This window comes from Polypterus senegalus, chromosome 2 (assembly GCF_016835505.1).
Source record: "Polypterus senegalus isolate Bchr_013 chromosome 2, ASM1683550v1, whole genome shotgun sequence".
NCBI lineage: Eukaryota > Metazoa > Chordata > Cladistia > Polypteriformes > Polypteridae > Polypterus > Polypterus senegalus.
In genome coordinates, this window is record NC_053155.1 from 270,152,477 (window position 1) to 270,179,826 (window position 27,350).

The 27,350-nt window shown below is 34.9% G+C and overlaps 1 protein-coding gene across 8 annotated transcripts in view; it reads right to left on the reverse strand.

Annotated features, from left to right (window-relative positions):
• Nucleotides 1-27,350, reverse strand: part of LOC120523873 (MAP7 domain-containing protein 2-like) — a 168,943-nt gene that overhangs the window by 41,899 nt on the left and 99,694 nt on the right. For 3 of the 8 annotated variants that reach the window (XM_039745548.1, XM_039745545.1, XM_039745544.1), the window contains 7 exons: nucleotides 20,523-20,637; nucleotides 19,182-19,289; nucleotides 17,472-17,582; nucleotides 15,945-16,070; nucleotides 14,734-14,885; nucleotides 9,933-10,048; nucleotides 1,339-1,565 (listed from right to left, as the gene is read on the reverse strand). In XM_039745548.1, the coding sequence (XP_039601482.1) occupies nucleotides 1,339-1,565; nucleotides 9,933-10,048; nucleotides 14,734-14,885; nucleotides 15,945-16,070; nucleotides 17,472-17,582; nucleotides 19,182-19,289; nucleotides 20,523-20,637 (955 nt within the window). Of the gene's footprint in view, nucleotides 1-1,338; nucleotides 1,566-9,932; nucleotides 10,049-14,733; nucleotides 14,886-15,944; nucleotides 16,071-17,471; nucleotides 17,583-19,181; nucleotides 19,290-20,522; nucleotides 20,638-20,835; nucleotides 20,979-27,350 lie in introns of those variants that run through there. The other 5 variants (XM_039745552.1, XM_039745546.1, XM_039745549.1 and 2 more) reach the window with 5 other exon arrangements.

Genomic DNA, 27,350 nt, shown 5'->3' on the forward strand with positions numbered 1-27,350 from the left:
TTGAGGTAATAGTACAGCAAACAAATACAAACAATATGCAAATGTGACACAGAAGCTATCCTAAACCCAGCCCAAAAACAGCACCAAATTACCAAATGTGAACTGAACATACAATAATCCAAAAGAAAATGTTAAAGCTCTTCTCTGCTTCTTTATGTATTAAGCTTCAATGGTTTCAGAATTTCCATCATTCACTCAGAATATCTGTAAAGTCTACAATGCTGAACAACTCCCTGTAGCTGTCAATAAAAGAATAATTTTTTTGCATTTTACTTCTGAATCTCAATATGAATGGTGAGCAACAGCTTCTCCAGATTACATTAACTGCTTTAAAACTGTCCTCAATCAATTGCAGCTTTTTTCTAAAAACACGCATGTTCAGAAGTCAGGGTGTAGGAAAACTCTTACGTAAGAGACACAAATTTACTTTTAATGTAAAATGTAAATTTATTTATGCCATTAATTTCAATAGGTAACTAAAAAACACCCTTAATTTCAGGATCTATTTACACAATGAAAAAAATATTGTAGAAATATTAAAACAAAAAAATTTAAATATGCACTTATAGCTCAGATTCCACATTAAACACTTTACAGTTTTTATTTACCAAATAATTCCCTACACTGAAACTGTTAATAATTTGATTTAAACAACTGACTTGAGTAGATTAAAGAAAATTTTTACATGTTTAGTTAAGACAAGCAACTATATCTAAAGAAAATATTAAATTTTTATCAATCACATTCTTAAGATCAAGCAGGTCTATGCCCCTTTCATAAATTGAACTACAACATGATTAATTCAATTAAAATTCCTGATCAATGCAAGCATCTTAAAATAAATTTTAACAATTTTCCTATATTAAAAAATAGCACATGAAAATGGAACTTGCCTCACATTGACTCAAAAATCTGTCATGTACTGCTAACCAAAAAATAAATGTAAACATACTCACAGACCAATCTTTCGTGCAAGCATGGTTATGTGCCTTTCAGCACAGTCATTTGAGCTCTAAAGACATTATCCAAATTATTATTAAAGTATGTATGAAGTACACCTGCCACTACACTAGAAGGAGATAGTGAGGCTTTTTATATTGCTAATAAACTATCCTCTCTTAGAAATTTCAGAGGTTTAATGTTTAGTGTTTTTGACTGTATCCAAAATTTCACTTTGATGTTAAATGTTAAGTGCCTGAATATTTTCATAAGTCTCTAAAAGTTGCATTATTTAAACATTACTATATATGATATAGCCACTACATATTCCACAGTGATAATAATGATTTTTGCTTACATATTAAGTAGTAGATATTGTAGGTAAAAGATAATACAAACCACTATTAGCGTTTTCACTACTCTCGGACTTTGATATTTTTTTGTCCTCTTTTGTTCCATTTACTTTTTCTTCTGTTTCCCCTTGTTGAGGTACAGTCTCACTTTTTTCTTTATCACTCTTCTTTAAACTTTCTGTTATTGTGCTAATTATTGCACGCTGCTTCATAGGTGAGGAAGGATACTGTCTGACAGTACTAGGAGACTGGGCACGTGTCTTTGTAAGTGATCTGTAAAAAAAAACAAAATGCAGTAAGTTATTAGATAAAATGAAACACAAGTATGTCTATTTATCAGTCTTATAAATTTTTTTTGGATAGACTTTGCTCAAATTTCAAAAACAAAAAAGAATCTCTATTAGACTCTTCCACCAACTCAGCCTTAAATAGAAGATACAATACAAATAAGTATCCTAATTAGGCTATTTAATTGTTAAAACAACTCTGAACGCCTTTTTAAGAGGTCAGATTATTTCATATCTTTCTAACAAAAATAAACTGGAAACCAAAAAGGTATCATAGCTAATCAGTGAAATTACCAGAATAGATCAAGAACATGCCAGGTGTCTAAATGAGGCACTTCATAGGAAAAGACAGGCTCTACATACAGAACTCAAGGTCTTGACAAATAAAGAAACAGAACAACTCATTTTTACATTAAGATATCATTACTATGAACACAGAGAGAAGGCTAATAAGATCTTAGCTCAACAAATCCACAAGCAGGAAGTTTGCAATGCAATCCCAGCAATTGCTAACACAGACAGAGACAAAATCATTGACCATAAAAATATAATGCACACATTTAGAGACTACTATAAGTCCTTATATTCTACTCAGTTTAAAAAAGACAAGACACAACCTAATGCGTTTTTTGGATAAATTACAGATACCATAACTAGATAATCTCAGTGCAGAGTAACTGGATAAACCTCTGGCACTATCAGAATTACTAGAAGCTACAAATACACTTCAGTGTGGGAAAGCAGCAGGCCCTGATGGCTACCCTGCTGAATTTTATAAAAAAAAAAAAAAAGTCAATTAAGTTAGCTCCCCTTGTAATAGCAACATTTACAGAAGCTAGAGACAATAAAATTCTACCTCAAACTTTTCACCAAGCTTCAATTACTGTCTTTCCTAAGAAAAATAAGGACTTATTACAATGTGCAACATACAGACTAATCTCACTTCTGAATAATGATGTTAAGATACTCTCCAAAGTCCTGGCTAGAAGGATTGATAAAGTGTTTCCTTCGGTAATATCACAAGACCAAACTGGATTTATTAAAGGCAGACATTTAGCTTCCAATCTCCGACACCTGTTTAATGTAATATATTCACCAACAAAGTCAAACACCCCAGAGATGATGATATCATTGGATGCAGAAAAAGCATACCTTTTCAATACATTTGAGAAATTTAGGTTTGGTCCGAACATTTGTGCATAGATCAAACTACTGTATACCAGTCTAGAAATTTCAGTTTGTATTAACAACATTATTTCAAACTACTGCAAACTAGAAAGTGGTACTGGACAAGGATGCCCCTTGTCACCACTGCTTTTTGCCACTGAGCCACTGGCACTACACTGTTGAAACACTTATGAGATAAAGGGGATTATCAGAGATGGGCTTGAACAGAAAATTTCAATATATGCAGATGATATGGTACTATATATATCTATACTAATAAAAGGCAAAGCCCTCACTGACTGACTGGCTCACTCACTCATCACTAATTCTCCAACTTCCCATGTAGGTGGAAGGCTGAAATTTGGCAGGTTCATTCCTTACAGCTTACTTACAAAAGCTAGGCAGGTTTCATTTCGAAATTCTACACGTAACGGTCATAACTGGAACCTACTTTCGTCCATGTAAATGGCCATAGCCTGCAGCTCGGTCGCCGTGTGAGGCGGAGTTGCGTCCCGCATCATCAGGCCTCCCACATAATTGAGTGCCTGCCCATATAAGGTAAATATTCATGGGTGAAGGACTGTGCTTAGCATATTCATAAGTGCAGCTACTGCAGAAACCCTCTGACGCTGAACAAGCCTTTGTACACATATCAATAGGAAAGCAAGGTGTAAAGCTTAATTTTAAATTATGTTCATAGACACGCTGCCGCTAAATATTCACAGGAAAATTCACAACTTAATACCGAGAATGCCTATTAAACATCTTAGATTCACGAGTACCGATCTGGGTAGTGATCACTTCGATGAATGAAACCTGTTCAAAAAACGCATTACACAACTGAGAAGGCAGCAAAAGAATATGAAGCGAGTGACACATACAAGCATATTCATAAGTGCAGCTACTGCGGAAACAAAGCACAGTGTAAATCTTAAGTTTAAATTAAGTTCATAGACACGCTGCCACTGGCGTTTGTCATGCCTACGACGAATACGATATTCGCGAGATACAAGTTTAATGAGAAGAAGCAGGGTGTAAACGAGACTTTGATCACTTTGTACGGGAGTTAAAATTGCTGGTGAATGACTGTGCTTATGCAAACGAATAGGGAAGCAAGGTGTAAAGCTTAAGTTTAAATTAAGTTCATAGACACGCTGCCACTGGCGTTTGTCCTAAGACGAATACGATATTTGCGAGATACAAGTTTACTGAGAGGACCCAGGGTATAAACGAGACTTTTGATCACTTTCTAACGGAGTTAAAATTGCTGGTGAAGGGCTGTGCTTATGCAAACGAAGATGAGATAGTCAGGGATAGAATAGTGTTTGGCACAAACTCAGCGAAAGTGTGAGAGAAACTTTTAAGTGTCGGGTCTGAGCTAAAATTAAATAAAGCCATGGACATGATCGCACGAGATATTCGCGAGATACAAGTTTAATGAGAAGACGCAGGGTATAAAGCCTCGATGCTAAAGACCTGGCGAAGTCATGGAGAACATGGAAGGACAAGTTCAGATTGTACACAGAACTTGCAATGCCGGAGGCAGAGGAAAACACTAAGGTCAGATTATTCCGTTATCTTATTGGAGAGAGCGACAGAGAATTGTGTCAGGCACTGACCGGTGATGTAAGACCTGATGAGTTAACCATGAGCTTGACGATACGTAAATTTGATGAACATTACAACCCGAAAATAAACTAAACTGTAGAGAGGTTCAGATTTTTTTCAAGAAATCAGGCAAGGGGAGAAAATATAGACAACTACGTCACAGATCTGAGAGTGTTAGCAGGCACATGCAATTTCGGGGAGATTAAAAGTTCCCTTATACGTGACCGAATTGTGTGCGGAACCAGTGATGCAAGTTTGCAACAAAGATTACTAAGAGAAGACAAACTGACTTGAGAGAGGTATTTACAAATATGCAGAGCCACAGAAATGTCGAAGGAGAACAGCAGAACAGTCACACGGGGTTCCCTATTCTATACTTCTCCCAGTGCGTCTCTCTAAACCCTCCGTGCAGGAACATTATCATAAGGCTTAACAATCTTATTGTTACACCTTCTACATGCACCCAACCGTCCTTATTACGGAGTCTTCCTTGCTTTACCGCTGGCTGCTTCTTTCCATTCACTTTCCTAGCTCTTTATTTAAACAGTTTTCCTTCTCACTTTCCCGCTCCTTCGCTGTCTTCTCCCTTTCGTTCAAAATACATGCCTCCTTGCCTTTTTACAGTCAGATCCCCTTACGTCACACCATGGTACGTTTAGCAAGGACCCACAGGCATAGTTTGCCCTCTATTCTTCTTAAACAGATATCCCACAGACGGTTAATTACTGGGACATAATCTCTAAAAGGAAGCACGCAGCAGAAACAGTTAAAGGAACACAAAAAATTAAAAATTTTGTGACAAACGTTACAAGACACTGTCGCTAAATACTCACAAGAGATTCCACAAGTTCATTGACACGCTGCTGCTAAATATTCACAGGAAAATCCACAAGTTAATACCGGGAATGCCTGTTAAACATCTTACATTCACAAGTAGCGATTTGGGTAGTGAACACTTCGATGAATGAAACCTGTTATCTTTACAACGGTTGACAAACACGGAATGTAACTTCAAAACAACACGTCCTCCAAATACGAACCTTATTAAAAGAAATAATAATAATCAATTCCTTGATGACAGCAACACTCATAACAGTGACAAAACAATTACATTCACAATCATGTTATGTTATTTTTAAAATGTTTCCTTTTCTTTTTCATGACTTCTTTAACACACTACTTCTCCGCTGCGAAGTGCAGGTATTTTGCTAGTATATCTATATATATATCAGACCCACAAAATACTGTGCCTGCAATCCTAACAGCACTAACAGAATTTCAAAAGATTTTAGGTCTCAGAATTAATTTGAATAAAAGTATGCTCTTTCCAGTGAACTTTCAAGCACACACCATTAGATTAGACACCTTCCCTTTTATCATGGCAGATCAGTTTAAATACCAGGGGGTAAACATCACAAATAAAGGTCTTTAACAACAAACTTTTTCTGCCTGCATGGAAAAAATGAAGGAAGACTTGCATAGATGATCTACCCTTCATCTCCCTTTAGCTGAAAGAATTATCAGTCAAGATGAATATTCTTCCTAAGCTTCTTTTTCTATTTCAAAGCATTCCAATATACACCAATAAATCATTTTTAAGAAGTTAAAATCAATCACAACCTCATTTATTTGGAATTCAAAACATCCAAGTATCCAAAGGGTGACCCCTACATAGACCTAAGGTAGAAGGTAGTATGGTGCTACCTAACTTTCAATTTTATTACTGGGCAGCAAATATACAAGCTATAAAAACCTGGACATTGACACAAATGAATGAACATACACAGGCTTGGTTTGGAATAGAAATAAAATCCTGCAGTACTACTTTATATTCCTTGCTTTGTACCCCAATAAATAAAAGTTATCGCCATTATACTAACAACCCAATTGTGCTTCATTCACTCAGAATATGGAACCAATGTATGAAGTACAAGATAGAGAAGCTTTTTGTCTGTGGCACTCTCAAATGTAAGCAGCTTTTAATGTCTGGAAAACATCTGGGATTATATCACGTAGATCTGTACACAGACAACATCTTCACATCCTACGAACAATTACACTCCAAATTTAACTTTCCAGCAACAATTTATTTCACTTCCTCCAAATTAGTCAGTCAGTCAGTCATTGTCCAACCCGCTATATCCTAACACAGTGTCACGGGGGTCTGCTGGAGCCAATCCCAGCCAACATAAAGCACAAGGCAGGCACAAATCACCTGAAAGGGCACCAGCCCACCACAGGGCACATGCACACCCACACACTAAGCACACACTAGGGACAATTTAGGATCGCCAATGCACCTAACCTGCATGTCTTTGGACAGTGGGAGGAAACCGGAGCACCCAGAGGAAACCCACGCAGACACAGGGAGAACATGCAAACTCCATGCAGGGAGGATCCTGGAAACGAACACAGGTCTCCTTACTGTGAGGCAGCAGCGCTACCACTGCGCCACCATGTCGCCCTTACCTCCAAATTAGAAACTTTGTTAAACAAAACCTGCTACATTTTTCTCACCTCCCACCTACTTCTATTCCGTAAAAAATACTGATCAGTCTTGAGGAATCGGACAGCATTTCTGTAATATCTCTCCCTTTCAAAGATTCCAGAGTACAGTTGGAAAAGGATGTTTTACTCAACATTTTAGAAAAGGAGTTGAAGGCAGCAATGCACAGAATTCACTCTAGCTCCATATGCACAAAACATTCAATTATTCAACTTAAAATCATTTATTGAGCACATCTTTTTTTTTTTTTTTTAAAAGTTGTCCAAAATGTTTCCAGGGCAAGCTCCAACCTACGAATGTTGCAATCAAGTTCCAGCCTCGCTGGGTCATATGTTTTGGACATACACCAAATTGACATAATTTGGGACCAAAATCTTTAAATACCTTTCAGACAGCCTTGAGGGGTCACAATTTCTCCTAACCCATTAACAGCTGTACTTCTGTGTACTTCCACATGGGCTTAAGGTGGAGAAGGACAAACTGCAATTGCCTTTACCTCATTATTGGCACGTAGACTTATCTTGCTCAACTGGAAGAATCCTAACCAACCTCTTTTAAGTCAGTGGGTAAATGATGTTATATATTATTTGAAATTGAAAAAAATCAAATTCTCACTGGCAGGATCTAATCAATAACATTTTAAAATAAGCATTAAAATTGAGGAAGGGAATTATCTTCCATTTTTTATTCTATTTATTTATTTACTTAATTTTCCAACTATTAAAGTTTTACTCTGTTGGCCTAGCTCTCCATCTCATGAGTGGGAGTTGATTTGATTCAAACTAGTGCTGGGAGGTATATCGGTTTATACCGAAAACCGTTTTTATTTTTGTTATGATATGGATTTTTCTTATACCCCAATACCCGTTTAAATAGCCTAAACAACATTCAGAACATGGTGAAGTGGGAAACTGTTTAAGGGGGGGACCTTTTTCACTGTTACACTGCTAAACACGCATGCAACAGAGTATTGGAGTAATGGAGGTATTGAGAGGTGAAAATGGACAGAGAACATTCAGAAACTGAAGCTGTAGCAGACGATAAAGTTGAACATGATGACACAGAAGAACTTTTCCCGAAAAAAGGAGCCGTGTCTGTTATCTGGAGATACTTTGGTTTTAAAAGGTTGGATGTGGACCAAACAACTATTTACTGCAAATGTTGTCACTTGAGGCGGCAACATGAGCAATTTGCTGCACCACCTTAGCCACAAACATGCTTTGGTGTACCATGAATGTATGGAACTAAGATTGGCACCCTCCACGTCCTCAGGTAAAACTGAAAAAGCTAGAGGACACTCGAGTCAGACGTCACTTGTAGACGCGTTTGCTAGAGGTACTGCCTACGACAAAAAAAAAAAAAAAGCAAGCGGTGGATATAGACAACCAACGCAATTACAATCCATATAGCTAACATATCAGTGGACAGAGATTGTTAACATTAACAGAAAGTGTAGTTGGTTTACAAAAAATATTTACTATTTATTCCTTTTCTAAGACATGTTCAGTGCAATGCAACTTTTGACAAGCACCTCTGGATATTTAACTAAGTCTAAATGCCTCTTTGGAAGGTTGAAAATATGTTATCAAAATTATTATGTCAATTATTATGATGTTTAAGTTGTTTACAAAATTTGTTCAATAAAAAGGTTCTATATTTTGACTGCAACTGTCATGCAATGTCATTTCTTCTCTTCATTAGTTCCACCCCTTTGAAAACTATCACTTTAAGGGGCCATGCAAACCTGTATTAATACTTGGGTGCACATTAAAATGTTTTTTGTACAATGTACAATTCTCATGACAGTGGAATAAGTTATTCTTAGCCAGTCTACTGCAGTAATTTTAGTGGAAAATGTGGTTAACACCCACTCATGCATGGGAAAAAAATACCACCAAATACCATGAAATCGGTATAATTTTGAAAACTACCGTGATATAAAATTTTGGTCATACCGCCCAGCACTAATTCAAATCTAGTTTTGTAAAATGTGACTTGCTTATATGGAATGTTATTTGATTTTAATAAATTCAATAAAATGTTAAAAAAACCATTAAAACAAATATTAATGTTAATCATAGTAAAACAATAACATAGATTGCAATTTATATCATTATCTGGCATTTACTATAAACAGCTGTGTGTTTGGGCAGCAGGATTAAATAAAATCACCTCAAAATATTACACAGAAAATCCTGCTTGTGATTTTACATGCATAAATTGTGCCTTCTGGATTGATTTTAATCTTCTTAATAAGTCTTAATTTGAATAGCTAGCTGCAGGAATAACTAGTACCACTTCTGATGATCATGTAGGGGTTTAACTCTGATTTCATTTTAAATTTTCCCCAAAATGATATTTCATTTCAGCTTATGTGTCAATTTATTAGGTGATTATGCAAAAGAATATGTCTGTTGATTTTAAATGATATCGTCGAGAGTATTGTAGCTGCATTTGACGAAGGTTCACAAATGGTTCAAAATATATAGACAGGCATTCCGGCACTAGTGTGACTCGCCGAAAAAAACACTGTACAGTTCAAGTGTCTTCGTATTTTAAAGATTGAAGTGATATTCAAATCAAACAGCTCACAAAAAAATAAGAAAAACATTGATGACACATGCAAAAAAAAAAAAAAAAAAAAAGGAGAAAAAGGAAAACATGATATTCTGCTTAAAAATCTAGGTTACATTTCTTAAGGTTTCTATGTGTCGTTCTATGAAGCAGTCAGAAATCTATTTGCCCGTAATGTCTATCAGTCTGACTGATCAAGTTTATTTCTAGCGGTCTAGCTGTCTAACTTCAATCTATGAGCTATTCCACTGTTAAAATTATAAACATTCCATTTTCAATAACTTATTGTGAGTGAAACTGAATCTTCCATTATCTATGTTAAGCTATATTTTATTCAATTTCAAACTAAGATGACCAAGGAAAATTTACCATTAACTTACAGTGAGTCTATAAGAGCCCTTCTGACAAACTAAATGTTCATCCTGGAATAATAAGAATCTAAATTATAACAGCAGGTAAATGATTAGATTAACCATTTTTTGACTTCTGCCTGCTCACCTGGGTGTTGCTGGTGAAGAGGACCTTTTAGAAAGAGTAGAAGGAGATTCTGGTCTTCTTAGAGGAGAACCTATCACAGGTGATGATGTTCTTTTCTCTTTCTTCAGCTTTTCAGTCTAAAATATATATTGGATATTACAATGTAATTCAAAATATTATGTGCTTTGAACACTTGTACACAACAAGGGATAATGTAAATAATCTTTTTAACACTAGAATCCCTGAAGCCTATAAAAAAACTCAATTTATTTATTTATTTATAAAGCACTTTAAAAACAACATCAAGGCTGACCAAAGTGCTGTACAATAAAAATCCAACGTATCAGACACACAATAACCAAGGGTAAATGAAACAGAAACAAACACATAACAGCTGAAGAGATTCATAATAAAAAGTAAACAGACAGCCAACATATCGTACTGGGTTAAAAGCCAGACAGTAAAAGTGTGTTTTTAAATAAGATTTAAAGACAGCTAGTGAAAGAGCCTGCCTAACGTGCAACGGCAAATTATTCCAGAGTTTTGGGCATGCAACTGAAAAAGAGTTTGCATCGTATCTTGGGAACACGTAAAAGCATCTGGTCTGCTGACCTGAGAGAGCAAGACGGTACATAAGGGTGCAGACAATAATCTATACTAATAAAAGGCAAAGCCCTCACTGACTCACTCACTCACTGACTCATCACTAATTCTCCAACTTCCCGTGTAGGTAGAAGGCTGAAATTTGGCAGGCTCATTCCTTACAGCTTACTTCCAAAAGTTGGGCAGGTTTCATTTCAAAATTCTACGCGTAATGGTCATAACTGGAACCTATTTTTTCGTCCATATACTATAAAAGACTTCTGCTTGATGCCCGTGGGAGGCGGAGTTACGCCTCCCACGTAATTTAGTGCCTGCCCATATAAGGCCGTCCGTCAGCGGCAATCCAATAGAAACACTGCCGCTAAATATTCACGGGTGAAGGACTGTGCTTATGCAGAGGAAGATGACATATATATATATACACATATAAATATATATATATATATATATATATATATATATATATATATATATATATATATATATATATATATATATGTGTGTGTATATATATATATATATAGATAGATATGACAGCAACACTCCTCACTCACAACAGTGACAAAACACTTACATTGACAATCATGTTACGTTATTTTCAAAATGTTTTTCTTTTTCATTACTTCTTTAACACACTACTTCTCCGCTGCGAAGCGCGGGTATTTTGCTAGTATATAATATACATATTATAACGGCTTTTGTTTCATAAATGTGTCGATCAGCACAAGCAGCCTGCTTTCCCATCCCCCCATAGCCACAGCTCAACTCGGGCAAACAGTTCTCCCAGCTCAAGTCTTGTTTATCTGGGTGTGAGGTGCCTGGAGTTGTATAGGGTAAATGATATATTGTTTTATGCAGCAAGAGGTTAGGCATCATCCTGCCAGTCAACCTGCCCTACATGTATCCTACAACGAAACAAGCAGGGCTTACAGAGCTTGCCAAGGTATCATGCAAAATTCTGTTCACGATTATGTTTTGTGATGGTCTTTATATGAAAAACATTTATATGTTACTTATATAAAAGCCACATCAAATGTTATTTACCTACATTTATTTACTTATCTTTTTACAGCGTTAAGTCACAAGTAGACTGCAGAGCTTCCTATGTTTGATTGACATGGACATGCTGACAAATTACAAGTGCAATGCCACTCCTTATTCAGGAAAAGATCCCAGTCGCCCCACTAGAGAAAGATTTTCCGAGATTAAGGTCATAAAGCTTATGAAACCATTTCTGGACAAAGGCAGAACCGTAACAACAGTTGCGTAAAGTGCAACAGGAGCTTCCACCTGTAGCTAAAGTCATTCGCATACTGAAATAGCATTGCAGCTGTTGGCTCCCTTTTTAACTGGCAGCAGCTTTAAAAAAATCAATTACAGGCTCTCAATGCATCTGTGTAACAGAACAGAAAGAAATTAACTGATCTGAATTTCAAGGTAAAAATATATTCATTAGCATAAAAAAGTGGCATCTAGTTATGAAATTTTCTAGGATCAAAACTAACAAGCCTAGATGCCCTCCACAAACCGTGTTTGAAACTGATAGCTAACATCAATGTCATCTAATTTAAAGACAATGTGGATATCCCCACACTGACATATTTCTTCACAAAAGTACACTATTTCCGCCTTTTCAGAACTTTAAATTTATTTGAGTAAAATGGCACTTGAGAATTTTGCCTTATCCTTGAATAAGAAGCAGTAAGGGAAAGGAGATAGCTAGACGTTTAAAGGTGGAAAAATAATCAGTATCTGTTCAGTCTGTTGGCCAATATTATAAAATTAATCTGGAACAGAAAGCAAAATATTTATGCAGTCACCAACATGTTCATTGACTAAGAGCATGTTTTGTCAAACTGAATAGACGAAGCAAACTTTTAAAGACAGTAGAAGGAAAAAAAAAACAAATATACCCAATCCAATAACAATGGCTAACCTCAATTTTTGCATGATGAACCACTGATCAAACAACAAGATACAAACCAAACCTTTACACATTCTGTCAGCTGCTATTCCCAGGGACAGCAATACTATGTAAAAGAGAAACTACCATTTAATCCACATCATTCCATACCATAAATCAGTTCTCACAATGATTGCTCTATGTTTGATTATGAATTAAACTGTCTTAAAATAGAAAAGGTAGCCATGTTGTATCTGAACTCATAAGTGAAAATAGTAGAAATGTCCAGTTTAATAATATTTCCTTATGACTACTACTAGTAAAATTCCACAGATGCAGTAGATCCCAAAGTCTGTGTTAAACAGCACTGCTTCTTCAGTGGCTCTTCTTGCCTCTGTCCTCCACTAGTCCAATTAATGTATACAAAAATAAATAAGTAAAATAAGAGTAAACATAATCCAAGTCTTGTTTAAATCCAAAGACATTCATATGTAAGGATATGAAAATGTTTAGTAAAAATATACATTTGATTATACAAGTGTACTTTTAGAATGAGGGAAATGTACTGCTCAAAAGGCAAGTCCATTTCTTGGTCAGAGAGAGCCAGGTGAATGGGAAGTGGGTGCCAATTTAAGCAAACAGAATACAATACACATTCTTCCATCTTAAAAAAATAATATCCTCACAGTATTAGTAAAGAATACCAAGCTATCTCTACAATTCAGTCTTTTTTGTGTTTTTTATATTTTGTGTTATATATCTGTTTAAAATTGTGTATTGAAGATTCAGATACATGTAAGTTGCCACAACTCCTTTTGGTAACATGCGTCCACAAAGTATAGGGAGAAAGACTTGTCTTTGTACTTCATATCTAGAAGTATATGGTAATGCAATGTAAAAAGTGCTTCAAGCCCTTTTTACAAGTTATTTGCATGTTATATTGTAAATGCAACTTCAGGGACACAGCAAATTGAATTAAATAGCAAATTATTACTACTTTAAAATAGTTTAAATTTAATTTTCAGATACCGCTTTATTAGTTACATAGTCACTGAAAGTCTGAACCTATTCCATTAACACTGAATGCAAGATAGGAATCAGTTTAGTACAGGATGCTAGCCCATTACAGTGCACACCGACTCATCAGGCTAATTTAGAGGTACTGCTGAACTTAATAAGCACAAGTTTGTAATCTGGAAAGAAACCAGACCAGATCTGAGTTATGCTGTGGAAATCTATGTTCAGGGTGTTTATTCTAAATTAAAAGTGAATAAATCACATTATTCATTATTACGGTAATATTCTGTAATATCACTCTTTTAAAAATCCACATTGGTATTAATGTTAAATATTTTTAAATCCACAAACAATATATCTCTGAGACATGCATGGACTGAATTATTTATACAAATTATGGCCTCATAGAAAATAATGAACTAGTGAGGTACTTCCCAGTCCTTGATATAATTTTTGTAGGTCAGGGATCAGAGAAATGTCTTACTACAATAAGCTTATTTCAATATAAGCAAAAAAGCATTGCAAATGTTATGTAAAAAAATAAACCACAGAGGCTTTCCCTTCCTTGTGAATAAGACAGTATCTAGGGATAAGCAAGGAAGACACATGTTGATTTGGTCAGAAATAAAGCACTGAAAAGCTGGTAGTCATTTAATAATCATTCTAATGATTACTTACAAATACTATACCAAGTGCATAAATACTATACTTTTGATGTTGTTGTTACCTTTCATCATTTTGTTTTTAACTGCAATGTGAGACAAACCATTCATATAAAAATGTAACCACAACAATACACATTTGTATTCTTAAAACTATTGTACATATTAGCTGTATAATAAATGATGTACCACAAAAAGTGTTAATGTCTATTTTTCTTTGTTTTTATATAACATTAAATTCACTACTGTTTGAAAAGAGGCTTAAAAAGTGATGCTGTACCATATAGATTCACAAAATATTTTATATACATAATTTTTAAAGGGTAGCACCAATCCATTTTAACTAAGTTTTCAGTTATCCAAGGTAGCATCAGCCTACATTACAATTATCTTATTTTCTGTGTGCATTTCCACGTAATAACAATTTACCTCTACAATAATTAAATGTTTAAATCATAAAATCAATTCACTGTCCAGCAAAATATGTGAATCTTTTGTCATACAACATTTAGAAGTTTTTATATGGTCTGAATACTTTTGCAAGGTTTTGACTAAGTAACAAGATGTTATATCAGAAATCACAAAGGCAATAATGCCATCACCTTTGATGATGATAAAGTGGGCCAGTCATACTTACCTTTGGCACTTCAATCGTTGAGACCCCTGCAGATTCCTCAGATGAGCCAGGAGTGGTTGGTGTTTTTTTCGGCTGTGATCCTCGACCAGGGGAAGCCTTGTAAGGAGACTTGAGAGGACTAGATGGAGCTACACGAGGACAAACATGCAACACTAGAAAGTTTAGATTCACCAAGAATTTAGCAGCAGAAGACCAGAACAGGTTTTGAAGATGTTTAAAAAATGGTGAAAGTACAGCAAAAGAACCCAAACAACCAATCAACATGAAGGGGAATAAAACACATACAAAGACACAAAAAAAAAAAAAAAAAAGAGTACAAAAATCAACACACACAATATTAGTATTTAAAACAGGGAGTAAAATACAAAACACTCACCTGAATATCAACATTATTTTGCATTTGTATGGACTACTTTCTAAGCAATCGATTATACAGTATTAAAAAGTAGGTTAAAGCAGATAAATGATTAATTCAGTGTGAAGAATTTTTCAATGCTACTACTTTGTTGCAGTTATTAGCATTTGTCACTTCTGCTGCTGCTTCTTAAATTCAAGGTTTAGATAGTTACTTTCTAAACTGTTACTATAGACTAACTGCAGAGTGTATGCTAGCTCTCCTCTACTACAGACTGATGAAGCAGGTGGAGGTGGCATAACTTTTTAATCGATTTAGGTGTGTAATATGTAAGCAGTGGGTGATGATGTGGGTACATTTGCCAAATGGCTCATCTAGTGTCCTTAGGTCAACTACCATAACTGGTTCTTGTCTGCAGTTTGCTCACTCCCCCTGTGTCTGTGTGGGTTTTTCTCTTAGTACTTCAGTTTTCCTCCCACATTCCTAAAGGCATTCTACCTGAGTATTCCACATTGACCCTGGACGCTCCAATCATCCATGACCCTGAACTAGACTAAGCATTTTTAAAAATGTTACGTTTAAAAGCTGTGTTTAGGAAATGTCAAAAATGAGCAACCAACATGCTAGATTTGAAGCTTGTATTTTAAATTATCTGATTTAAAATATCCTTTAATATCATCATCTATAATGTCCAGTACATATTTACACCCGAACAATACAAGGATAAACCAATAAAAAAATGTCTCAAAAGTATTACAAAAGCTAATTAAGCTTTAAAGAAAGCCCTAACAATCCACAGAAAAAGCAGAGTGACTACACTTTTTAAATACACTAAAATGTCTTCCTTGATCTTTACCTGAATGCTCTTGACAAGGGTCAGAAAGAGCAGATGTGCTTCTGCACCTGGCTAATGAGGAATGTGTTGGCATCAACAGACGGCTAACAAGAAGATTTTCCAAAGGACTAAGATGCAAGCGATGAGCTGTATGATGGGAGTAAATTAAAGTTTATGAAAAATAAATAATGACACAACAAAAAAGGGATTAAAACCATAAAGATGAAAAACTATATAAAAGAAAAAGTGAAATGAATAAATAACAAAGGCATATTGTAATAAATATTTTTTTTTAGCTTGGGTAATGTCAGCAAAAAATACATTTTTTGTTTTTCTCATTAATGTTTTCTGATATTCAGTCCCACTGTTTACCAAAAAGAAGATATATGAAAGTATTTAAAATATCCACATTTTTCTTAACAATGTTTTTCTAAGACCCATTCATTAAAATATAGTACAACAGGTTGATTTAACAATCAAGAGCAGTATGCCCTTAATTCCTGCGGAAATTCAAAATGAGATTTATTCTCACTGTGTACTAAGCCATTAATGACTCTGGAATACAGAAGAAAATCTAACACTAATTCATATCAAAATACATTTTGGGAGTTACTGAAGTGGCATTCTGGCCTAATGCCAGATTATTGTCTAAAATTATTAATTTTGATTGTTCTGATGCCTCTTAAATTGGTACAAGTAAATAAAACAGCATTTGTTTAGACAATTAATTACACGCCACAGTAAAAGAAAAATATAATAAGACAATTAAAAATAATAAATAACCACAGACAAATTTAAACTGAAAAATAATACAAACAAAACAATGGAGGAGAAATACTACCCAGAATTCAGTGTTTTGGCTCCATATTTCCCAGTGATAACCTGAAGGGACATCACAGTACATAATGTCCATAGATACCACTAAAGTAATAAACTGAATTAGCAAAAGTAAAATTACCTGCAATTGTAGAATTAAAACAACAATTATGAAATAATTTTCTATTTTATCTAAAAAATAAATCCCTAAAAATGCAATTAAGTTTATTACCAGACTTTACAAACAATGAAAAAGGAACACTTACTAGGCCAAAAAGTTAATGTTAAAAAGAACATCTAAAAAAAAACAGTAATTATTATTTTGCTAACAACCAAAACAAAATCCTAAGGAACCCTTTTAGAATCAACATTCTGGGTAATTTTTTCAACAAAGGACAGGGATTACTTGTTTTCACAAGATGATACAAAAATCAAAACAAATAAAATAAAATAAAAAGGACAATGTATGGGCCATATGATCTTGAAACTAATTTTGATTAGTGTAGTAGACTTTGAACATTTTCACTGCATAAATTTAAATAAAATTTACACATAGACTTTAGCAATGAAGGAGCAAAAAAAAAAAAAGCCAAATTAATTATAAATTTGTGCAGTGAGGCATATAATTCAACAGATAACCAACACGCATGAGTAAACAACGGAACAGCACCAATAAACCAAAACAGGTAAACCTAAAAACAGAGGGACAAACACAGCACTATGCTCACTTGCCTCGATCTGCAGGATGGGTAATTGTAGCAGAGGAGGATGACAGGCGTTTATTGATAGGGGGCTCCAAATGCTTTGGCAGATTCGTGGTAGAGGCTGAGAGTTTGTCAGGTGCTGCAGAGAAATGTATGATGGATATTTTACATTCAGCAAACGAAGATGGAAAACAAGACAAAATTAATCCTCAGCTTCTGGATGAGAAAATGCATGAAAGCATGCTTTTGAAAATCATTGTTGCAGCTTTATAAAATATTAAGACTTTCTTAAAAGAAAAACTAGACCCACTAAAGGTTTCTCTTTTGTGAAGTGGAAGTTGAGGTTAGGTGGAGAACAGTGTGCTTCATCACCTCATACCATAAAAATAGTTGACATTTTTTTTTAACCCTTTCTGCTCTATTTGAATATGTCCGTCATGAACCAGGAAAAGAAAGGATCTCAGCAATATATTGGTTTCCTGGCTCAGGAGATGTTACTCCATCACAGAGCAAATTCACACAGTTGCACTATTTCTAGTGTAATCTCGCTAATAAAAAGTTAGATATCTCTAAATAATACCCACCAGGTTGATTTCCACCTTACTAACATAATAAATCTATTTAAACCCCAAATAAGGGATGCTAAAGTCCCCCTACTTTAAGTTCTTTAATCGTTCTATTTTACATAAGGCGATTCGTTGCTGCACAATAAGCTTACACAAAATTAAAATTAGTCAAATTAAACAAAAAGGTTCAAATACAAACAGGAAAATAAACTATTTTAGATTAAATATATGAAATTACTATTCCAGATCTAAGGTATTTTCTCCCTACAAATGTTAGGGAGGGGTAGAGAGCATTTTGTTGCTAAGCAACATACCACAAAAAGCAGTCTACACAGAATAAAAGACAACTGTGCTGTGCCTCCCTGGCTCCTACCCCCACCTTAGAGATTTAGTGTCACTAACCAAGAACAATGTGGCAAATTTCAAAACCAATTATCATTAAGAATAGACCACAGTTTCATTCTCAACTAGCAATCACACAGAATCCTCTCAAAATCTACATATACAATAACTTGGAGACTTAGTTTTGCACAGAAAAAAATACTCTGGATGTGCACTAAAATAACAAAAGTTTTAAAATAATCAAAGGTAAGACTAAACCGCTTCTATAGAGAGTGAAACCTCACAACATGGAGGATTAAGTTTGCATCTTTTAAATAATCTATGTTGATTTGAATTAGAAGTCCACAAAATCCTCATAATTACAGAGGAGGACACCCAAAATACACAGTGCTCTATTTTTGTAATTTGTAATAATTACTAAAAACATTGCTCTGATTATGATTATAATTAAAACCATAAAAAAATAGACAACCAATAACAAATGCAGAAGCAAAGAGGTTCACTTTTGTCTGGACTTTAATGATGCATAGTGAATACTGTAATATGAAAAACATGCAAGAAAATGTATAACAACATATTTCACACACATCAACTTTTAACTAGAAGAGAGCATTCCAAAAATCATGATTCATGCATCTTAAATAAGTGGTGAAAATGTGAGGATGCAAATAAAGCAACAAATTCAAAAGAGGTAAGCAGATGTAGAGACAGAAAAATATGTACAGTGTGTGTATGTGAGTGGACACGTCCTAATGGGTGGTGAAGTGTAGTTCAAGCACGGTGAAGAAGACACTCTGCAGATACTATGGCACTTCTATGTATGCAAATACCATTGCCGGGTTCAGCAGCAGCAGCAGCAGCAGCAGCAGATGTCTCGGGGTCTGAAGGAAGGGTGCTGGTGGCTAAACCTAGTGGGGGTGGGGTATTTTCAGGGTCACCTACATAGCAGAAAACCACAGTAGGAAAAATACATTTAAAAAGCACACACACACTATACACGAGGGAAGAATCGCATAACACAATAAATGTTCAGATACTAATACTGTGAGAGAAATTGTGCTATTTAGTAAAAAAAAAAAAAAAGCATAAATCATACATTTTTTCCCGAAATCCACAAGTCTTTAGTGGCCTTTTACTCTTAACACAATGGCATTTGCATGGTAACTATGCAGCATAAAACATTCATCATGGTTAAAAATTCTTAATTTTGTTTTATTAATGTTATTGTCCTTCTGAATTATGTTCAATATACAGTCAATATGTGTTACTCAGAAATGCCCAATTGTGGGAATATATTTACAATGTACTATGGAGAAAAAGGGGAAAGCAAACATTCTTTTCATAACACAAGACTTTTTCTTGCTGACAAGGGAGACTCCCATACTATAGTGGGTATGAATTGCATTAATCAGTATGCCCTCACAGTTTGCCTTCTCATTCTGATTTAAAGCTTAAAACATCTCAAAATATTTTAAGAACTATAAATGTTTAATCATAGTTACTTACATTACATATCCATACAAGGAGTGCAACAACTGCGACAAAATGTGCAGGTGGGGATAACAACATTCTAGGGCACCACTGCATTTATCCCTTCAGAAATTTAATTTCTTAAAGCAGCTAATGATTTATTTCACCAGCCTATATGAAACAATCAGCATTTTCTTTTTTTATAGTTTGTGCATGACAATTGTCAAATCTGCTTTATAAGCTAAATTACTACTAACTATTAACACATTCAAAGGAAGGTTTATTTTCAAAGGAAAAATATTTTATATGCATATACATACACACACACACACATAAAATATCAAACAAAGGGCTTTAATGTATTCCTAACTAGCAACTAATTTGCACTAACTACAATACAATTCCCAAAGAACAAAAAATAACATGGACTTTGATATAAAGAATAATAATATTTTCTCTTTTTAACTGATTCAGTATTTGTCACAAAACTATTCATTTTTGTTATTGGCCACTGTAAGAGTCCATTCTTTCTCTTTTTACCATCTCTGAATACAAGACACAAAGTCTCCAATTTTATTTTTTTTTCAACCCAGTATAAGGCTAAACACTCAGCCCACACACCACCTCCTCAAAACTGCAATCTGCAATGCAGGCAGCCTCAGTGCGATTGTCAGTCGTGTTTTTCTTAGTCATTAACTCACCTTCCCTGGATCCAGAGCCAGCAGACAGGGCACCTCCCCAGGACCATCTCTTTGGCCTCTGTTCCAGCTGCTGACTTCGTTCCATGGAGCGTCTGATCATTGCTTCCAAGCGTTCCTGTTCATTCCGTTCAAAGACAGGAAAATAGAGAGATTCTCTTACTGACCCATCATGGGTACTTGTCATAGAAACTGGCTGCATTTAGAGTATGATTGACCTTTTCTGTTGCTAACACACAATCAGCAACAAGCAGGTAGGCAATGAGGTAAGCAGACAAGCTATAGCTCTGTAGAAATGCCCTGCCCAATTACGTACTGTAGAACGAAGGCAGCACGTAATCTCTTATGCACACTGTGCTAGCACTCATTCAGAACAAACCCTCCTTGCTTCTGCAGACATCACAGTTCATAGCTCAAAAGAAGGAGACTATGCAAATGACACAGGTTGCATCACTGGATAGCATCTGTTCCCACTGGTGTAGCAGTGACTGTGTCTCTGACTTAATTTGTCTGGGGCGTAATGCTTCACAGGCATTAACTCATTCACCACCAGATTACTGCAGATAAAGGGTGGAGACAAAAAGAAAAAGATCTCACAAAATAATTTTGTTGTGAAACGTTTTCACATTTTCCCCGCTTTCATTGTTAAAAGACTACAAAATTACAACATAGAAATAACACAAATACCTTTGAAACATCAGTTGCTGTTGCTATAATACTAAAATACTGACTATGCTGTTTCCTTCATTATTGTGAAATATTGACACTTAAACAGGAAAGAGTGATGCTGGTGCATTTTTAGAAGAGCTAAGAAAACTATTCTCTTTAAGAAAAATAGTATTAATAAATGTAAAGAAACAATTGTTTTTCAGTTTGTGGTGGTTAGATAGACCTGATCATTTTGTCACCTTTACAAAATGAGCAATGACAGAAGTGTTGATTGATCAAATATTTAAAGTCATATTATGTTTCAGATTTGTTGATGCCTTATCACAAAAAAAAACATCCATTTTCCAAACCCTCTATAGGGGTTAGCCAGAAGGCTAAAGCTCATCCCAGCATGCATAGATACAAGGCAGGAAAAATCTTACCAAAGACAAATAACTATAAAAGAGAGAAAATAAAAATAATAGCTTCTAGTTCACTAAATGGTCTAAAATTAATATCTTTCTGATTTCTACAGAAAAGTAACATATACTTAGGAATTTCAGCAGGCTGACAGCAGAGACACACAGTTTCTAATTAAAAGACACGTTTAGTTAATAGCAAAGATTAATTCAGAATTTAAAGTTCAAAGTTTAGAAAGTCACAATAATGTAAAATATGCATAGATTTCACAAAAATATAATTAGCATACAAATACCGGTAAGAAAAAAACTAATAAATCCCTAATAAAGTGTTCATTACAAGCAGGATCTGGCCATTAAGTCTACCTATTAAATGCAAGGAAAATCAAGGAGCTGTTCATAGACTTCAGAAAGCAGAGACAGGACAATTGTTTTTATGTTAATTAGGCGGTATGCTATTGTGAGGGTTGGCAGCTTCACATTTCTTCAAGCAACCATCACTGACCTAAAGTAGGCACAACACATTTTGGCTTTTGTGAAGATGAATATAACCAATGACTTTGGTTTCTTAAATGTGTTAGAAAGCCCAGATGTCTTCATCCGCTGTATGCTCACCAGCTTCTATAGGTACACAGTGGTCTCGATATTCATTGGTTAAGTAATACCTTGGTATGGCATTTGTTAAGTTCAGAACTGCAAAACACTACAGAGGTTTGCAACAGTGACACAGAATACAACAGGAAAGCTTTCTGTTAACAAAACATATAACACACACTTTCTTAGAAGTTAAGGACCTCAAGGCCTCCTACACAGCCAATTTTCCCTTCCTTGCAAACTATACAGGAACATAAGCACTGGCACCAGTAGATAGTCTTTATCCATTGGTTATAAGGTTATTCAACGATCACTCATAGAGACATGCATGTTCTTGTAACTAAAATATTTGCCACTCTCATAGTTATTTATTATAATTTTATCATAACTTAAGTGTTACTGTTTCTATTTGTTTATTTTTTTCTTCAAGGACAATTTCAATAAAATATTTGGTCTAACTTTTTATACGCTTATTACTGAAACTCCTATTCTCTTTCTCAGGTGATGGCACATGCAGTCACTGCCATTTTAATTTGTTTATCACACTTTACACTGATAGACCTTGAAGTTGATGTGTCATCACCAACAATGGACACAATGTAGGAACATCCTTGTGGAATCATCAGCATTTCCCCACACTGTTGTGCATTCACATACAGTACTCTCCACCTAACAGCAGACAGATTTTTCTATTTTTTGGTGCCGTTTACATTGTGATATATTATTATCATCTAAGTACATTAACTCTTTATTTATTAAAGCAAGGAGGCATGGTCACCCGAGAAAATTAATCTGTCAACATGATACAAATGTTTCTCAACAACATGAACATGAACACTCAGTTTGTCAATTTACTGACATTTACCTTACATTTAGAGGAAAACAGTGCATATAAACAATACAAGAAAAAATAATTCATGTCAGAAACAAGCATTCAAGCATGTGGACTTCTTATGGTTTATTCCATACATTTACTCCTACTGAAAGCATGATGTATGATTGGTTTATGTGACAACAATACTGTCTGCCCAATACACAGTATATCACTTTCCATCCATCCATTATCCAACCCGCTATATCCTAACTATAAAGGTCATGGGGGTCTGCTGGAGCCAATCCCAGCCAACACAGGGCACAAGGCAGAAAACGAACCCTGTGCAGGGACCCAGCCCACCGCAGGTACATCACTTTATTCAATGAACTGAATTTTGTTTAATGTCATATAGGTTTGTACATTACAACATAACCCTAGTACTCCTTACCATGAACTTTCTCACTAAATGTTCTTGATAAAGTACACTTTTCCTGTCACACTTTTTTATGCTTAGTATGGACATCACACATTGTTGCAATTAGTCCACTGTTATAGTAGCTGATGTTGTCTTGCCTTCTGATTTCCAAGGAAACATTTTATCTACCATTTCTTGTGAAGCATGAGTAAGCTAAAGTCTTTTTCACTAAAGCTTCCACTCTGATCTAACCCTCTGCATGAGATGAAAACATTTGTTTCTTGAGCCATAGTAGTCCAAATAATTAGCCAGTGCCCAATATTTTGTACGTGACCTTATGTACTAGGGTGTTGTACCATGTTAGCCATTATGAATGTAGTGAGAAGTCAAGTAAAATGACACCTTTTATTGGCTAACTAAAAAAGATTAACATCTTGCCTGAAGAAGGGGCCCGAGTTGCCTCGAAAGCGTGCATATTGTAATCTTTTTAGTTAGCCAATAAAAGGTGCAATTTTACTTGACTTCTCATTACATACAAGACCTTAAGAAATTTTGTTCTTTACCCACATAAAAAATATTGAAATGAATGTTGACTTTGTCAGATGCAATTTGAAATTTTTGCAGTTCTGTCAGATGTATCATTCGTACATATTACTGAGTAACATAACATTCTCAAACCCACTTAATGCAATTCAGGGTTATATGGACCTATATAGTTACAGTATAAACAGCAGATCATAAAAGTAAAAAGTACATAGAGAACAATAGCCTGATGAGTCGCAAAGAGAAATAACTGCAAGACTAAGAGACTTAGAGATAAACGCAGAATGAGGAAATTGAGCCTACATTTTGATAAACCATAACTTTTTTTAGCCTTTTTATATATCACTAGAGGCCTAAAATGCATTTTCCTGATAAATGATCCTCTCACTTATAGCTGAAGGCCGGTGTATATTTTTTAACATGATCAGAATTTTAAAAAAATATTTTTTTTGTAATTTTCAAGTATGATTACACTGTTAAAAATCAATAAGCCACTAATGAAATTTTAAAGAAAACTGTATAACACCTAAAGAAAGCCTTAACATATTTTTTGGCCTAATGCCATTTAATGTTTCACCCTTACTATATACATAATCTCCAAATGAAAAATAAATGCTGCTTTTCTCCCTAAATTAATTTTAAAAAATGATTAAAAACAAATCATTTTCAGCACAAATACACATGGAAATAATACAGATTGTGAGATTTGATAAAACCAATTACCTTAAAAAGGATATCAGACTATTTGGTGTCCACTTGTGTTCAGCAACAGTGGGTACATTTTATTAGAATATAAAACACAAATCGAACTTAAAAGTCATGACTTTAGGAGTTAAATCCAATTAAGAAATGAAACATAAAAAGGCCTGTGTTTCTATGTGCCATGCTGAGTGTCAGTGTTCACCTGCTCTGAAGTCCACACAATCACAATTAATTTCTTTAATTGTACTGAATGAAAATAAAACATTTAACTTTTAGTTTAAAGTAAAAATATGAATAATTTTACTTTAAATACTGAATTCCAAAAATATTCTAAGACAAGATCGTTATGAATCATATAACAAAAAATGCTACTGAATTAGAAACTTTACAACTTATGTTGAAATAACAACATCTTCCTTTGTGAATATTACTTTTTTTCCCCAGTTACCAAGGGCTGCTTAAAGTGTGTAATAAAATACAGTTTGTATATTGAAAAATGTTGAATAAAAGCTTTGAAAAATTACCATTATTACAAATATTCCAATTTTTGAAAAGCAAATAAACCAGATATATTAAAAACTGCACACATCTAATGTATCAGATTATTGTGCCTATTCTTGGATTTTTTTCTAAATATTAACCTCACCATTTATTACAAATAGGAATTTGTATCATTCTGACTGTAACTGAAGCCTTGCTTTAATCTATATTGTCATTTATCTTTCACCCACAAGATGGCGAATACGGCTGTGTAGTGGGTGAAAAAGGATGTAGGCACTGCTAATTTTACATTATTTAAATGTCACTTTTGTGTAGAATTCATGTTAAATATTAAAAGTGTAAAATACTTAACTGCCACGAGCTGTAGACAAAAGAAAGGTGCAATAACTGACAGAGAGAAGTAGGTATTCAAAAAAAATATGTTTTTACCTTTAATGTTTAATATACAACACTGATGTATGTGTACGTATGTATGTATATATATATATATATATATATATATATATATATATATATATATATATATATATATATATATATATATATATATATATATATATATATATATATATATATATATATATATATACACACACACACACACATACACACTGTATATATATATATATATATGTATAGCTAATGTCAAGCTGCAATTGTGTACTTTACTCATTTAGGACTAGTGCCAACACAGCTTAATATACCTGACTTAGTGGATAAACAGTGATATTAAAAAACTTGTGTAAACATAATCTTTGGAAACTTCTGTTCAGGCCATTTTAATTATAAACTAAATGTTGTTCATAAAATAGATTTGAATGAATGCAGTATCAGGCAAGTATGTAAGAAGCTACCACAAAGTACACAAAATAAAACCATCCTGCTTTGCCATAACTGAATAGGTTAACTTACGTCAAGTTCAGAACTGACCATGTCCATAAGACAATGTATAAATACAATGAAGATTTCCATACCGGATCGGTCGAGCCCCGAGTTAACAACGACTGCCACCAGCACTGTTAAACCAACAGGGTGCTGGCAGAAATTGGGCTACTGTTGGCCGAAGAATAATTCAAATTGTTCTATCATGGTGAGAATGGGAGGAGAAATGGCGTAGGAGTAATTTTGAACAGTAATGCAAGAGTGTTTTGGAGGTGAAGAGAGTGTCAAGCACAGTAATGGTTATTAAGCTGGAAATTGGAGGTGTGATGATGAATGTTGTTAGTGCATATGCACCGCAAGTTGGGTGTGAAAGAAGATTTTTGGAGTGAGTTGGATGAAGTGATGAACAGTGTACCCAAGGGACAGAAAGTGGTGATTGGAGCGGATTTCTGTGGGCATGTTGGTGAAGGCAACAGTGGAGATGAGGAGGTGATGGGTAGGTATGGTGTCAAGGAGAGGAATGAAGAAGGTCAGAGGATAGTGGATTTTGCCAAAAGGATGGACATGGACATGGCTGTGGTAAATACGTATTTTAAAAAGAGGGAGGAACATAGGGTTACGTACAACAGTGGAGAAAGATGGACACAGGTAGATTACATCCTATGCAGAAGAGTTGATCTGAAGGAGATTGAAGACTGCAAAGTGGTGGCAGGAGAAAGTGTAGTTAAGCAGCATAGGACGGTAGTCTGTAGGATGACGTTAAAGATCAAGAAGAGGAAGAGAGTGAGGGCAGAGCCAAAGATCAAATGGTGTAAGTTGAAAAAGGAAGACTGCAAGGTTTAGTTTAGGGAGGAGGTGAGACAGGCACTGGGTGGCAGTGAAGAGTTACCAGACAGCTGGGAATCTACTGCAGATGTAGTAAGGGTGACAGCAAAAGGGAACTTGGCGTGACATCTGGAAAGAGGAAGGAGGAAAAGAAAACCTGGTGGTGGAATGAGGAAATACAGGAGAGTATACAGAGGAAGAGGATGGCAAAGAAGAAGTGGGATAGTCAGAGAGATGCAGAAAGTAGGCAAGAGTACAAGGAGATAAGGCACAAGATGAGGAGAGAGGTGGCGAAGACTAAAGAAAAGGCGTATTATGAGTTGTATGAGAGGTTGGATACTAAGGAGGGAGAAAATGACCTGTACCGATTGGCTACACAGAGGGACCAATTTGGTAAAGATGTATAGCAGGTTAGGGTGATAAAGGATAAAGATGGAAACGTACTCACAAGCGAGGAGAGTGTGTTGAGCAGATGGAAAAAGCACTTT